Raw genomic sequence first — 17,292 nt, forward strand, 5'->3', positions numbered from 1 at the left:
GTGCCCCAGGACAGTTCTGTCAGTATGTTCTTCCTGTGCCCTAGGACAGTTATGTCAGTATGTTCTCCCTGTGCCCCAGGACAGTTATGTCAGTATGTTCTCCCTGTGCCCCAGGACAGTTATGTCAGTATGTTCTGCCTGCGCCCCAGGACAATTCTGTCAGTATGTTCTCCCTGTGCCCTAGGACAGTTGTCAGTATGTTCTCCCTGTGCCCCAGGACAGTTCCGTCAGTATGTTCTCCCTGCGCCCCAGGACAGTTCTGTCAGTATGTTCTCCCTGCGCCCCAGGACAGTTCTGTCAGTATGTTCTTCCTGTGCCCTAGGACAGTTGTCAGTATGTTCTTCCTGTGCCCCAGGACAGTTCTGTCAGTATTTGTGAGCACGCACCACTCTCTCCTAAAGCTAGAAACCAGAAAGTGGGCCCTCCATGTAACTGGGATGCACAATCTGCGGCTGCTCCATATGCAATGAAGGGGCTAAGACTTTGTGAAGCCACAAAATGTTTGTTATTTTTAGCTCTTACCCACCAATTGACGTGTGTATTCTAGCATTGCTAGAAGTCCTGAACCTGAATTAAACCCTAATTTGGGTGCAAGAGCTCACACAAACATGTTATGGCCTCACAAAGTCAGATTTATTGTCTATGGAGCAGCCCCTGGATTTTACATCACCGATTGGATGGTTATCTCTCCGATTTCTAGCTTCAGGAGAGAGTGGTCCGTGTTCACGAAATACTGAATGAACTATCCAGCGTGGCTACATGAGTAGAGCTCCAGACTCATGATCGGAAGATCACCGGTTCCAGTCCCGGTCAAGGCCATTGTCGGAAAGTGGTGTTGTTGTCCAGCAGGGAGCACGCTGTCCTCTGGACATGGCAGTAACAATGCTCCTGTTCCGGTGATAGGGACACCGTATAGCTGCGAGTGCCGTTCCTTCGGATGAGACGCTAAACCGAGGTCCTGACTGAATTTGGTCGTTAAAGAACCCAGGGCGCCTATCACAAAGACATTCCTGGACAAATTCCCAATCAAGTCTCTGACATCAAGGCCACCTAATCATCCCTCCCCCCTTAATTGGCTGATATCAATCCCCGTCTCCTGAGCCGTTTAGCCATTGTGTAGTGTGATGTGTGCCTGGTGCCAGTGTATGGCAGCCATTGAGCCTGCATAGCCCATTGAGAGAAAACAGGGTTCTGGGGTGTTTTTCAATGTATGTGTATTGTTCAATGTATAGATTGGGGGGGGTGGTAGCATGTAACGGTGTCAGAGAGGTCGAAATGCATGCAGACGGTGATAGAAGAAGCGGTTCAGAGGCATAGCCAGCAGAATGTTTAGCAGCCAGCAGAATGTTTTGAATTCGGATCTAAGACACAACTAGCTGATACCGTGGCAGGGCACAGAGGCAGAGCGCGATGGAGGTTTTGACAGTAATGAAACGTTTTGAAATGTGTGAAAGGTTATTAGCAGTTGTCATGACAGAGCATGACAACCAGAAGAGGGGCGGGCCGTCGTTGCTATGGCAAAGGTCCAATAAATCTAACAGTGTTTCCAGGTGTAAGCCAGACCAAGAGCGGCTAAGGGCAGACTACAATCTGTCTAGGACTGAGAGACTCTCTCCTCTCATCACGGAGAGGGGGGGGGAGGAGGAGGAATGACACATCATCATTAGCTTCGGCTAACGGGAGAAGGGTTCTGGCTACGACCAGGCCTGACCACCATTGGACTGAATAGCAGAAGGACGATAGCAAGGACGATACAATTTGATAACATCTGATTATGAGGTTCTGTTTATTGAATAAACAACGCTCTTCCTTGTAAGGTATTACGCTGTGTCAAAGTGTCGAATTCTTACGAAGGTGGAGAATTATTATGGTTTGCGGATCGCACAAACGGGGAGAGATAAGGATTGTATCAGCCAGTATATGAGACGTCAGGACCATTAAAAGTACACAACGCAGAGGAGTGGATGGAGAGAGAATAACACAAGAAGACGTGATACTGGCCGAATGATCAGAATCTAACACCATGGTTGGGTGCTACCAGTGGTGGTGAAGGAGGCAATTTCCTACATTGTGGGGAGCACTTTGAGTGTATAGAAAAGCGCTATATAAATGTAATGATCATTCATTCATTCAGGAAGAACATATGTGAATTCTTAAAATGGGTGGCATTCCCCTTTAATGGCCGCGGGTATAAAGGAACAATCTGGGGCTTTGGATTTCTTCAAACTGTATATTTTTACCAGTTAGTCGGACTTGGGGTAATTAGCCACATTTGAAGCAGGCTCTTCCTGTCGGCCTGGCCTATGCCCACTGTTCGTTGTCATGTGTTTTATACATTGGCTGAAGTGTTTTCTTTGACACGTGCGATGTGTGAGTGGGCCGCCTGTATAGGCAGCCCATTCATTGGGAGGAGGAAGGGTTTTGCTTACATAACTCCAGTGTTAAGGGCATTCTTCATCTCTCTTTATGTTTCTTAACACAGTATAATTGTCGCTCACTTTGTTTAACTGCAGCAGATAGAAAGCAGGGGCTTTGCGGGCACCGCTCTGGTCAGGAGTTTGGAATGCGAATGTTAACACCTTTTTAGTCTGTATTATGTTAACTGTGTGTGTGTGTGTATGTGTGTGTGAGAGGCGAGTGGCTAGACTAGTGGCCAGTAAACTGAGGGCAGAAGGGCAGACTATATCAGGCCTTGTTGGCTGTGGAACCTAACAGGGGTGTTCCATCACGCCTCCTCCCCCTCCCATGCCGTCCTCACTGTACGGAAGGAGACGGGATCCCCGCTTCCTTTCCAAGACCCTGACCTCCCCTGGCCTTCCCCTCCGGCGCAAAACACCCTCCCCCCTCCGTCCATCCACTGGGAAGTCGCCTTTTATTGACTCTGCAGTGTTCATGATAAGCCTGGTGGGGGAACCCACCTCCAATGACAGGAAGTTGATGAGTGTTTCCCTCTGCAGGTCCACCTGAGGGAGAGAGAGAACAATATGGGAGGAGGCGCGCGCACACACACACACACCACAATGAAACCTTATCTGTAGCTGTGCCACATGCATTCCAAAATACATAACACGACATTCCGTACATTTCCTTAGGAAGTATGTACTGTATGCATCATCAGATACAGCATTCTTACGTTGGTTAAAAATATCAAAACACCTGCCCCCCCCCCCCCCCCCAACTCCCCCGCACCCCTGCCACCCGCTCCACTCTGGCAGCACAAAACCAGGAAGTGGAATCCTTCCAGCAACAGGTCATGCGGTCCATTTTGACACACAGCGCCGTCACAATTTGTCCAACTCTAACACAAGAAAATTGCTTATAATTCTGCCTCTGTGATGCTCTCGCTGCCGGCCTGAAAGCACTGGATGTCCCGTTCGCAGGAAAGCGTGCGACTAATGGTTGTGTGTGTGTGTGTGTGTCTGTCATGGGAAAATTACCCCAGTTCTGTTCTGTTCTGTTGCTTTCCAACAGATAGGTGGACAAAGTGGCTGCCGACATGCGACACCAGGCAGAATTATAGACCTTGTGTACATGTTATGTTTCAATAACTCATACTTATTTTATATGATCGCTGATGCGATTCAGACACAAACAAATGAGCGGAGTGGGGGGTGTGACAGATGGATTTTGGAGTGTATGTGACGTTGAGAGAAAATAATACAAACAGGGACCATTTACTCTGCAAATGCCTGGCCACACATTTACTACGAAACCACAAATAAACTAAATTATGCTCGCCGTTCTCACATCCCAGCCCCCCAATGACATGCCGGCTGCCTTCTGTTCTGTGTTTATTGTTCTGTAGCGGCTGAGACAGCTCGGCAGCCATCTTACTTCCAATAGGAGAAATTCTGGAATCCAGTGGGAGGAAAATTGACTACAAAAGGGGCTGCTCCCACCGAATGTTTGCTATTTCAGCCATCAGAGACTAACCCCCCTCATCTCGCGATTTCACCCATGAATTGATGAGATAAGGGGGGGGGGGGGGGGGGTAGGGGTGAAATGGGGATAAACAAACTAAATGACTTACAGCCAGAACTTCAATGTCATTGCTCTTGTTCTGCAAATTGCTACCAAGATTCTGCAATCTGGTTTGGATCTGAAAAAAAGAAAGAGAGGGAGAAGGAGGGGGGGAGGGGAAGGAGAAAAGAGTAATTGCTCCCATGATCAAAATTAAACAGTGGAAAACAAAAGGCGATTCATCCTCATGCAATCCGTTCTCCATGCAAGTCAGTAGGCTTTAAAAAGACTGGCCTGGCCCACTGTCAAAAAACTCCATGTTCTCAGGGAACAAAACCATGAAGCTTTAAGAGGGACAGAGCGACAGAGTATAGACAGAAATATTAGGGGATGGGGGGGGGGGGAGAAAGAGAGAGAAAGGACATAAAAACCAGAGGGAATGATGGATATGGAAAGGGGGAGAGAGAGAGAGAGAGAAAGGGAGAGAGCCTAGTGCCATACTTATATCAATGTCAAAAGAGACTGAGAATCACTGGCAGAGGGAGCAAAGTTCCATCTCTGAAAGAGCAGAGACTGTGCAGTATAGTCTGTGGATCGTGTGGTGGGCTGCGTGGCTGGACCTGTGTGTGTGTCTGACCTGGATCTCGTAGCGTTTTCTAGCGCTGGCTGAGACCTTCTCTGGGCTGATGACATTCACATTCATGTTCACTGCACTGCTGCTCCCATGCTGCTCTGATGATCCTACACACACACACACACACACACACACACACACACACACACACACACACACACACACACACACACACACACACACACACACACACACACACACACACACACACACACACACACACACACACACACACACACACACACACACACACACACACACACACACACACACACACACACACACACACACACACACACACACACAAAGGAGGACTCACTACCATTTCCACACTTTATCCAAATAAGGGGCTTACACCCACAGAACCAAGTCACACAACAAAGCTCTGCTATTGTTCCTAATGACCACAGTGTGTTGAATGAGGGCATCTAGGTGTGTGTGCCAGAAGTGGTCTGAAACAGTCTGCTCGTCCACTTAGCAGTAGGGTTGGGTACCTTTCACATTTGAACCGATACCGGTACCTGTGAATCGATACCGGTACCCAACGGTACCCTTTTTTGGTACTTTAGTCTAAATTTTTTATCTACCTACCCCAGTTGTAAAAGAAAAATATCCAAACTTAAAAATCATTTATTATCATTATTATTTATTTAGAACAACTTTAATAATATATATATTAGGGGCGGCTACGTGGCGTAGTGGGCAAGGCGCTCGCCACGAATGCGGAGACGCTGGGCTCGCCTGTTCGAGCCCAGCGCTCCACATTGCTTTCAGTTTAGCTGGTCGTTCATACTAATACACATTGGCCGTATTAGGGGGTGGGAAACTGATGGGTGGGGATCGGGCATTGTGGACAGCGACTCCTACAGGTCGGTTGGTGCGCCTGCGCAGTAGAATCAGGAAGTGTCGGGGGCAGCGTGAGCCTCCCACGCGTTACTCCTCGCCACTGAGAGATCGAGCTGCGCAGGTGAAAAGATGCGACTGCTGTTACCTCAAGTACCGGAGGGGACTTGTGCTATGTATGACTTAGTCCACATTGCAGCCGGCTTGTGGGAGGCAAGAAACAGCGTTCGTGACAGGGGAGGGTTGAATTGGATGATACGAAATTGGGATGGGAGAAAATATAGAAAAATGGGAGAAAAAGTGGTTCAAAAAAAAAATAATATATATATTATTATTGCAGCGAGTGTTGTCTGCATCTAGCTTTGTAAAGTGTAACAACACTTGCGACCGTTTTCGGCTTGCCATTCCCCCGACTGCCTTGTTGTTGAATCAAGTCAAATCCTAGGTAAGCGTGTATTGTGCGTGTGAACGTTGACGTGAACGTGCAGCACACTTCATAGGTTTAATTTTGCGGTAAACGAAGCGTTGATGTCATCGGACTTTTTTTTTGACAGTACCGAAATGTGGCACCGGCGGATCTCGCATGAATCGGTACTCTGTAGTACCGACGTGATTCGGTCGGTACCCATCCCTACTTAGCAGCACAGTAAATCCACATTACCCTCATGAATAGAACACTTTCGATTGATAATTCAACACTTTGCTGCATGTAGTGACTCTTGTGCAATCAATCAAGCAGGGCTACAGGGGGAAAGTAGGTACGGCGTTATTAACACTTTGAGTGCCAACGACGAGAAATCTCGTTAGTTCATGCCATGCGTTGAGTGCCAAGAACGAGAAATCTCGTTATTTAATCGTTATTTTTTTTATTATCGATTTCCATTCATTTTTCATCAATCTAGCCTCACGTTACCAGTGGGGATCTGTCTGAGCTCGAACAGGGAAAATACCGCCCCCTATCGTCTCTCCGGATGGTATTGCACCCCATTGGATTGGACTGAATGAAATGGATGGGGGAAAAAAGAGTCCGGATTCCACATTTTACTTGTCAGGCATGTAACCGGAGACAATCCCACTCATTGCCCACCCTCAGAACAGCGTGGAAGCGGTATTTCCAGTACCCAGCGTTGGATCAATAAACACGATCGATATTTGGAATGGCGATCAGGAATTGGAATAATCTTTTTGGAGAACATCTGATCTGAGGTAAGGAATCTATTTTACCAGTCTTGGGATAATCAGAGCTCTTTTCACCTATATCTCAGCGTGTCCCATATGTGTGTGTGTGCTGATCAGGAAATAAGATAATCGATTTTTCAGCCCGCTTCTCTAGCATGCATAAGTACACATATACTATCGATAATCTAGCGTTTATTTGAAAACGATTCATAAATAGGCCGAAAAATTACAACGTGTTTTGTGTGTTACAGTAAAGCACGATTCCTGCAGAATCTTTTTTTTCTGGAAGTTTCAAAAAACGAGCGTTTTTCAAAATGGTATAAAACGGAAATGAACCGATTAAAAAACAATCCGTTTAGACAATGTTGACTGCAAACAAGTCATTGATAAGCGACGGGCGTATTAGACACATAGCCATAATTTAAGATATAGTTTATGCGTTCGCAAATGTGCTCGCTCTCTCATTGAATAGAGCGTTGGCAATCCAGAGCCAACCCGTGCGCCCCCTGCTGGCAATCAAAGTGTTAAGGACGGGTGAAGGCTAAAAGGTCCATCAGGTACCGTACATGTGTACCGTTACTGTACATGGGTGATTATGTGAATGATCGTAGTAATCAGCAAGTGTCTCTGAGTGGTAGAAGTACACTTAGGGACCAGTTTATTAGGCGCACCAGCCTGTTCATAAAAATGTATGATGGGAATCATGGGATCATAAAAACCAAATAATTGTTCACAGGGATCAAAGTCGACTTTTGTAATGTGGTTGTTATTTGTTTTTTTTTATATGCAAGTTAATGAGAATTTCATTGGTGGAACCGTGTTGACTGAAAAGCAATTTTCAATTTCTCTGGCCTGCATGAGCTGTTGTGTTGCTATTCTTCCTTGGCTCAGTAGTGGCTAGCTACAACGTAGCCCTGTGGCAAAAGTCAAGAACATTTGATGAATCTCTTGTCTAATGTGGGATATGTGGACCAGAGTTCTCCTACTGTGGATCACAAGGCTGCCCCCCCCCCCCCCAAAAGAAATAAACAAGAATCTTGTTTATGCAACAAGTGAGGACGATGGACCTAGCTACTCAAATTAGCCTAGCATGATGACCCGCGGTACGTTTTACCCACCATCTGTTCTAGCCTTTGTGAATGTAGACGCGCACAGAATATTCAGTTATTCCTTCAGACCACCCACCAACTAACCGACCATGAAACACTTGTGCACATCCATAATAAAGATATCACACATGTAGTCACATGGACATGGTTTGCTACATAAAAGGTGGCAAACTAGCATCAAGGGATTCAGTTACTGTGTGACTGAACATAAAAAAGGGCAAAACGATTGACCTGAACTACTTTAACAGTGGTACAATCAGGTTTTTATAGACAACCATGTACAGGGCTTGACCTAGATTGCTACAAATAAAAAGCATCCAGCCAGGAGCAGACCGGTGGACAGAAACAGCTTGTTGATGAACGAGGTTGAAAGGGAATGGAAAGAATCCTGCAAGCCGACAGGTGGACCACAAACAAATAACATCAATCTCAAGCTTTCTGACACCTCGTGGAATCTGCCCCCCTCCCCCAACAAATAACTCAGGCTGGTCTGGGGGTAAAGGGGGGGGGGGGGGGCAGCCTGACACTAGGTGTGTATCTAATAAGAGCACCGACGTCTGACACAAAGTTGAAAGGTTGAAAGGTAGGAAGTTAGGAACGCAGTCCTAAATCCTGATGGAAAAATATGAATGGGATTTGCAAAACGTACAAATAAGGTCGGTCTTGAACACGCCTAGAAATCCATCCGCTTAGTTCAGAAGATCAATCTTAACACTTTCACTGCCACTCACGAGATATCTCGGGTTTCCGATAGTTATGTTGAAAGCCACTCACGAGATTTCTCTGATTTTTTTTTTTTTGCGATCTGAAATCATATTGCATCACGCGAGCCTAGGGCTGGGCGATATGACAATAACGATAAATATAGCGATATATTTTAATAATCGATATCGAATATCGAAATAAAAAGAAAATTGAATTTTTCTCTTTTTCTTTTTTTTTTCTTTTTACCTGCAACAGGGCAGTTTTAAAACCAGAGACAGTGGACAGACTTGTCTTTCTTGCCTGCAACTTAAAGTAATGGCTTTACTTGTCCAAATGACAATACTGACCAAATTGAGATTTATTTTTCTCTTGTCCATTTATTTTGTTTGCTTTCTAATTTAAAATACAGTTTGAAACCGTCTGTACACAGTAGGCTATGTGTGCTAGCAGAACTAGACTCCAGTCACGAGTCACGGTGCACATGTGCGGTGGTTTGTCCACCAAAAAAGCGCCAAAAGATCGAAAATAAACTAGCAGAGCCAGAACTGTTCAACTCCCCTGGAGCCACAGCCAGCAGAGAAGCCGGTTTACTTTCGCTTTTAAACCAGCTGCAGCCTGAGAACTGGAGTGTGAGGGGATGTAACACTAAAGATGGCGGCAATGACAAATAATTGCTGCAAAATAAACATACATCTGTTGTTTATAAAAAAAAAAAAAATTTAAAAAATTTAAAAAAAATTTAAAGAATTGTTTATCCTTATAACAATTTCGATAATTATCGATATCGAGAAATATGATAACATTATCATATCGTTATTGCGATATGATTTTTTTCCATATCGCCCAGCCCTACGCGAGCCTACCCGAGTATACCCGAGCGCCGCCGGCGATCAGATATGGAAAAAAGCGCCCCCTATCGTCTCCCAGATGACATAAGGGATTTTGGAATGGACTCAATGAAAATGGATGGGGGAAAAAATCCTGTACTCCACATTTTCCAGTCCACTGATGCAGCCGGGGTTATCACAGTTCATTCTGGAGCCTCTCAGACCCGCGCAATCATGTACTGCACTGTACACACGTTGGATCCATACACTTATCGATTTTTTCGAATGGTGATCAGGAATTGGAATATACCAGTTGGATACCATCTGATGTCAGGTAAGGAATCTATGTTATCAGTGTTAGGATAATCAGACTCATTTTGATGAAGATATAGGCTGTTTTGTGAAATGGGCTCTTTCGGTTTCACTGTAAAAGTCCAAGAGGAAATGAACACGGCGATTATCCGTGCGCGGCTCGAATGTGCTTGCGTGCACGTATAATATTGATCATCTAGCGTTTATTTGAAAACGATTCATAAATAGGCCAACAAATATCAACGTTCTGGAATATTCCAGTAAAAGACGATTATCATAGAATGCTCCAGAATGAACTGTTTTTTACCTCAAAACGGGTGCTTTTCAAAATGCTCTCAAACGGAAATGAAGCGATAAAAAACCAATCTGCCTTGACAGCACTGACTGGAAAAGGATTCTTTGATAAGCGACGGGCAGATTAGACACATAGCCATAATTTAAAACATAGATTAGGCGATATTAAGCGTAACATTGGCGCCGATGGTGGCATTGAAGCGCTACCTCTGGCGCCACCTCGTGGCACTCAAAGTGTTAAGAGTAGCCCAACTATGGCTTAAAATCTTTTACATTAGCTGATGTATTTGAACTCAAACCAAACACAGTGTGTCGTGTGAACCTCTGTTCAGCACAGCACTTACTCTTGATGCGTTTCGCAAATCCCATTCATACTTTCCATTTATATAGCGCTTTTATCCAAAGCGCTTTACAATTTGTTACTCACATTTTACCCATTCACTCACACATTCACACACCGACGGCGGAGGCAACCATGCAAGGTGCCAACCTGCTAATCGGGAGCAATTAGGGGTCAAGGACACATCGACACGCTGCCCGGGAATCGAACCGGGAAACTCCGGATTGCCAGACGACTGCTCTACCTCCCGAGCCACTGTCGCCCCTAGGGATTTAGGACAGCGCCCCCAACTGGCGGAAACGCTCATTTAAGGCATACCAAGTGAAGACACGACCTTGAAACTATAACATAGCTAACCAGTCCAGAGTGCACTGAGCGCAGGGAACCGTACCTGAGGTGTTGATTAGTGATCCCTTAGGGTTCTGAAGAGAGACGCTCTCAGAGTTTTCTCTGTTGAGGAATAAACACACAAGACAGCATTCATCAGTACAGGCCCTTTTACTTTCCCACAGACAAGCCTTTGACTCCGGGTCATTTCTAAGCAGAGAGCTTTAGTACCACATTAAATATCAACCCACTCACCTGATGTTTCTCTCCTCAGAGAATTTGGTCCGACATTTCTGAACGATGTGGTCCACCAGGTCCGTCTCGGGAATCCTCCTCTCCGACTGACGGTCCTTCTCAAAGGACTTGACCTGGAGACACAAAGATGCATTTCCCACATGCTGCCGCGACTTGTCCTTCTCTCTTATCAAAACAACTTGAAGAGACGGCAGTGAACTCATGTGGCAGGTATTTTCTTAAGCCACGAGACACGGCTGACGGAGCAGTCACTACATTTTTGTTTTAATTTGTTGTTTAAATTTTATCACATTTTACGCTTAATTACAATAACAGATAGCCTGTAAATTAGATTATAGTTCTAGCCAGGGTTTGAATTGAACATACCGTCTCCAGCGTTAGGGGTTCCACTCCCACTGGGGCCACAAATACTGAAGCAGCATGCTGTCATTCCACTGTCAAGCACCTGCAGTAGTTCTAGGTCTAGGGATGCACCTGGGAGTGGTTGTAGGACCAGGAAAGCAACTGGAGTGGTTCTGGGAAAGCACTTGGGAGTAGTTCTAGGACTAGGAAAGCACTTGGAGTAGTTCTAGGACTAGGGAAGCACCTGGGAGTAGTTCTAGGACTAGGGAAGCACCTGGGAGTAGTTCTAGGACTAGAAAGATACTTGGGAGTAGTTCTAGGACTAGGAAAGCACTTGGGAGTAGTTACAGGACTAGGAAAGCACTTGGGAGTAGTTCTAGGACTAGAACAGTGCTCTATGTTGCAGCCAGTGGTTCCAGTCTTTGCCTTGGTGTCAGGTGTAGCTTACCTTGACGTAGGTTCCCTCCTTGTCTGAAACCAGAGCCATGCAGGTGATGCCAGCCTGTCTGCAGTGCTCCAACAAGGCATCCTGAGACTGAACACACAAAACAACAACACATTAGCCTAGTTTCTCACACAGCACTATGCTGACGGCGCTATGGACTGCACTGCTGGATGACCTTCCATCTCATAAAAACACAATGACCCAAAGCCAGCGCTAGCAATTACCGGCTGTAGTCACGAGAACGTTTATGACAATAAACAAGACAAGTTAACTTTTCATCACTTCGATTCTAAGCGTGCTGGCTCCCTGAGCTTGATAAGCTCTCCCTTGGCTCCAATGGAAGCCGCGGGATGTTGACAAGAGGATTGTGGGGATCGTAGTTCAGGGCGAGGCGTTTAAAGTGAGCCGGCCTCAGCGCCATCTATCTGTCCGAAATCTGGAAAGTCTTCATGCATTAGCAGCAGCGTGCTGAAAGCTTGTCGAGTTCAGACCGGTTTCACCCAGTTACCCCCCCCCCACTCACTCGAGGAGCCTTGTTCTGACAACATGACAGGGATTTCAAAATAAAAGTGGCACCCATTTCATAAGGTGACAGCGATGTGGTTGCTGAAAGAGCAAGTGAATGGTAAATGGACTGCATTCATATAGTGCTTTTATCCAAAGCACTTTATAACTTATGGCTCACATTCACCCATTCACTCACACATTCACACCGACGGCTAATGCGACCATGCGAGGCACCAACCTGCTCAGCTCTACCTCCTGAGCCACTGTCAAGTGGAGGAAACAGGGGGATGTCTGGGATACTGTTCTAGAGCGGCGTTAAGGTCAAAACGCGTGGAAAAGGATAAGTACACCGGGAGAAACACTGGACTCATGGCCTCAAACATTCCATTGTGGCAGCAGTCAGTCAGTAAGTTTAGCTTGGAACGAAAAGGAAGCTAAGTCTGCCCCAGGACACAAGACCAAAACTAATGTGTGCCCAAGTAGCGCACTGACCCGTGACACTGTGTGTGTGTGTGTGTGTGTGTGTGTGTGTGTGTGTGCCTGATTTATTCACATCAAATACTGCTAGACGGTTTCATCCGGTTCATCGGTTCAGCGCGAGCTGAACAAACCCTGCACTGTACTGTGTGTATATATATATTTGCATTTGTGTGTGTGTGTGTGTGTGTAGTGAGTGAATGAGCTCTCCATCACTCAGGACCTAAGCTTCCTCTCCTCTTGCAGCGTTTGCAGAGAGAGTGAGTGAGTGAGAGTGAGAGAGAGAGAAAGTGAGAGTGAGAGAGCAAGCGAGAGCGAGAACTAAGTGAAATGTGAGTGAGAGCCTGGAGGCAGACGGGCAGCTTTGGGCCATATGCCTCTCCTAGCTGACCACATGTGGAAAGGCTTTGCCATTATTTGGGCAGTAAAAAGGAGAGGACTGGACGTGTCTCCAGTGGATAACCTGCACCTTACTGCACATTCAGTCTGTAAAAAAGAAAAAACAAGGTCGGCGAAAGGTGTTAACAACGGATGGGATCTTTAAAAATCTCTGAACAAGTTACTCGCTGCAACCATCTGCAGAACTGCTGTATGTGTACCATGCGTGTCTGTCATGCAGTTAGTCGTTGTACCATGTGTGTCTGTCATGCAGTTAGTCGTTGTACCATGTGTGTCTGTCATGCAGTTAGTCGTTGTACCATGTGTGTCTGTCATGCAGTTAGTCGTTGTACCATGTGTGTCTGTCATGCAGTTAGTCGTTGTACCATGTGTGGTTGTCATGCAGTTAGTCGTTGTACCATGTGTGTCTGTCATGCAGTTAGTCGTTGTACCATGTGTGTCTGTCATACTGTTAGTCGTTGTACCATGTGTGTCTGTCATGCAGTTAGTCGTTGTACCATGTGTGTCTGTCATGCAGTTAGCCGTTGTACCATGTGTGTCTGTCATGCTGTTAGTCATTGTACCATGTGTGTCTGTCATACTGTTAGTCGTTGTACCATGTGTGTCTGTCATACTGTTAGTCGTTGTACCATGTGTGTCTGTCATACTGTTAGTCGTTGTACCATGTGTGTCTGTCATACTGTTAGTCGTTGTACCATGTGTGTCTGTCATACTGTTAGTCGTTGTACCATGTGTGTCTGTCATACTGTTAGTCGTTGTACCATGTGTGTCTGTCATACTGTTAGTCGTTGTACCATGTGTGTCTGTCATGCAGTTAGTCGTTGTACCATGTGTGTCTGTCATACTGTTAGTCGTTGTACCATGTGTGTCTGTCATGCAGTTAGTCGTTGTACCATGTGTGTCTGTCATGCAGTTAGTCGTTGTACCATGTGTGGTTGTCATGCAGTTAGTCGTTGTACCATGTGTGGTTGTCATGCAGTTAGTCGTTGTACCATGTGTGTCTGTCATGCAGTTAGTCGTTGTACCATGTGTGGTTGTCATGCAGTTAGTCGTTGTACCATGTGTGTCTGTCATACTGTTAGTCATTGTTTAAGTCTTTGAACCGTTGTAACCAAGACACATTTCTGATCCTGACCAGTAGACAAGAGAAGGCCAAGGAAAACAAACAAAAGGGCTTTCCAAACAGAACAAAGGACGGAGAAGCTACTGGGCCGTGGAAACCCAGCTCTTCTCCCTAAACTACCAAAAAAAGAACGTAAACTAAACGGAACCAAAACAAAACCCAGATAACTGGACTACTGGTGATCTCCAACCCAAACTAAAATAACAAAACCCACCACACCAAGAACATGCTCCTCAGTAAGCCCTTTATTCTGACTACTAGGTTGACTTCAGCTGCTCCACCTCTAGAGAAGGCAGGTAGAGGAGAGAGAGAGAGAGAGAGAGAGAGAGAGAGGGAGAAAGAGGGAGAGAATAAAACATGCCCACAAAAGGTGTGCAATAATCCACGTATAGGACTTTTACCTAGCGACACATAAGCCTATATTTACAATGGCAGAGTTCCATAAAGCTGCATTGAGGTCAGGTGGGTCATGTGACGAGTCCACAATGCAATGCAGCCAGCTGTAATGTGGATGCCTTCAAGCAATTACCCTCCTGTCTTTGGCAACACTAATGTTAGCTAGTAGCAACATCCCTAGGGCTGCTCGATTATGGCAAAAATCATAATCACGATTATTTTGATTGATATTGAAATCAAGAGTTATTAAACATCGATTGCTCATTGATTACTCATTTATTTGAGAACATCACGTGACGACGACTGAATTAGTTTTACCTTTGTTGCCCTACCGTAGGCTGCCTGTCTGTCATCTTCTACAAGTTACCCTAAGACATCTCAAAATAACTGGAGAAACGCACCGTGGCTCCTCCCTCCCCCTCACCACGAGCTGGAGCTGCTGTTTGGGGTTGAGGGGGAGGTGCGCTGCATTTACAACACAAAATGAGAGCAACGCGGCGTGCAGCACAATAATAGTTGTCTCGATTTATCTTGTTTTCATGACCGTGGGAAGACAAAATGGTAATTAAAACTCGATTAATCACCAAGCCCTACATCATCATTTTGTTCTTGCTCGATAAGCGATTCATTATGTTCCCCTGCCCATCGAAATGCTTGAATATGTGTGGTCCATGTTCAAACTATTGAGACACTAGGTTGTGTGGTCCATGCTCAAACTATTGAGACACTAGGTTGTGTGGTCCATGTTCAAACTATTGAGACACTAGGTTGTGTGGTCCATGCTCAAACTATTGAGACACTAGGTTGTGTGGTCCATGCTCAAACTATTGAGACACTAGGTTGTGTGGTCCATGTTCAAACTATTGAGACACTAGGTTGTGTGGTCCATGTTCAAACTATTGAGACACTAGGTTGTGTGGTCCATGCTCAAACTATTGAGACACTAGGTTGTGTGGTCCATGTTCAAACTATTGAGACACTAGGTTGTGTGGTCAATGTTCAAACTATTGAGACACTAGGTTGTGTGGTCCATGCTCAAACTATTGAGACACTAGGTTGTGTGGTCCATGCTCAAACTATTGAGACACTAGGTTGTGTGGTCCATGCTCAAACTATTGAGACACTAGGTTGTGTGGTCCATGCTCAAACTATTGAGACACTAGGTTGTGTGGTCCATGCTCAAACTATTGAGACACTAGGTTGTGTGGTCCATGCTCAAACTATTGAGAAACTAGGTTGTGTGGTCCATGCTCAAACTATTGAGACACTAGGTTGTGTGGTCCATGCTCAAACTATTGAGACACTAGGTTGTGTGGTCCATGCTCAAACTATTGAGAAACTAGGTTGTGTGGTCCATGCTCAAACTATTGAGACACTAGGTTGTGTGGTCCATGCTCAAACTATTGAGAAACTAGGTTGTGTGGTCCATGCTCAAACTATTGAGACACTAGGTTGTGTGGTCCATGCTCAAACTATTGAGACACTAGGTTGTGTGGTCCATGCTCAAACTATTGAGACACTAGGTTGTGTGGTCCATGCTCAAACTATTGAGAAACTAGGTTGTGTGGTCCATGCTCAAACTATTGAGACACTAGGTTGTGTGGTCCATGCTCAAACTATTGAGACACTAGGTTGTGTGGTCCATGCTCAAACTATTGAGAAACTAGGTTGTGTGGTCCATGCTCAAACTATTGAGACACTAGGTTGTGTGGTCCATGCTCAAACTATTGAGAAACTAGGTTGTGTGGTCCATGCTCAAACTATTGAGAAACTAGGTTGTGTGGTCCATGCTCAAACTATTGAGACACTAGGTTGTGTGGTCCATGCTCAAACTATTGAGACACTAGGTGTTACCAAGACTGGAGGAGGGGCATTTACATTACAGCCAGCAAGGCTCTGTGTGCGTTGCATTGTAGACTCCTCACATGACCCACCTGACGACACACACACACACACACACACACACACACACACACACACACACACACACACACACACACACACACACACACACACACACACACACACACACACACACACACACACACACACACACACACACACACACACACACACACACACACACACACACACACACACACACACACACACACACACACACACACACACACACACACACACACACACACACACACACACAAATAGGCAGGCTCAGATAGGCAGGCTCAGATACAGACAAACACATGTAACTGGCAGACAGTGCTGCACTACTCCAGTCATGCCGGAGCGCCATGTGTCCTCAGCTCCAGCCAAGAGGCAGTGTGAACTAAGGCCTGTCTGCGTCAGTCCCAACAAGGAGACAATGAAGACACGTTACGGCAAAGAGGGCTGGAAGACGACAGATTAAAAAAAGTATTTAAATTTAAAAAAAAACACAGGAATGGAAAGAGAGGCAATAAATGGTGAAAAGTTAAAATAACAGTCAACTGAGAGAGGGAGTGAGAGAGAACAGAGAGAGAACAGAGAGAGAGCTTCTTCCCCCAGGCCATCAGAGCCTTGAACACTGAACTCTCCACACACAAGCACACATGAGCACACACACACTGTACACGCTCACACACTAGCAGCCACTTTAACATGAGAAAGCACACACTCATGCTGCACACGCTCACACTTATGGCCACTAAGGAAAGGTCACTTTAAGAATAGTATATAGTATAACTTGATTGTATAATATAGCATGTACATAAAGACCCAGTGCCTCATCCGTAGCTAACAGTGTATTGCACTACCACAGGACCTAGCATGTCCTAGTTGTCCTACCATGCTCTGTAAATAACTTATGTACATATACCGA

The 17,292-nt window shown here is 45.6% G+C and overlaps 1 protein-coding gene across 2 annotated transcripts in view; it reads right to left on the reverse strand.

The window, feature by feature from the left end:
• The window catches only part of eif2ak4 (eukaryotic translation initiation factor 2 alpha kinase 4), a 91,970-nt gene that overhangs the window by 4,687 nt on the left and 69,991 nt on the right, over window positions 1-17,292 (reverse strand). For both annotated transcript variants that reach the window (XM_084310650.1, XM_084310649.1), the window contains exons 32-37: window positions 11,576-11,662; window positions 10,786-10,898; window positions 10,595-10,653; window positions 4,598-4,701; window positions 4,031-4,099; window positions 2,919-2,963 (exon numbers count right to left, since the gene is read on the reverse strand). In XM_084310650.1, coding sequence (XP_084166776.1) covers window positions 2,919-2,963; window positions 4,031-4,099; window positions 4,598-4,701; window positions 10,595-10,653; window positions 10,786-10,898; window positions 11,576-11,662 — 477 coding nt within the window. The remainder of the gene's footprint in view (window positions 1-2,918; window positions 2,964-4,030; window positions 4,100-4,597; window positions 4,702-10,594; window positions 10,654-10,785; window positions 10,899-11,575; window positions 11,663-17,292) is intronic.

This window comes from Notolepis coatsorum (genome assembly GCF_963971535.1).
Source record: "Notolepis coatsorum genome assembly, chromosome: 3".
Taxonomy (NCBI): Eukaryota; Metazoa; Chordata; class Actinopteri; order Aulopiformes; family Paralepididae; genus Notolepis; species Notolepis coatsorum.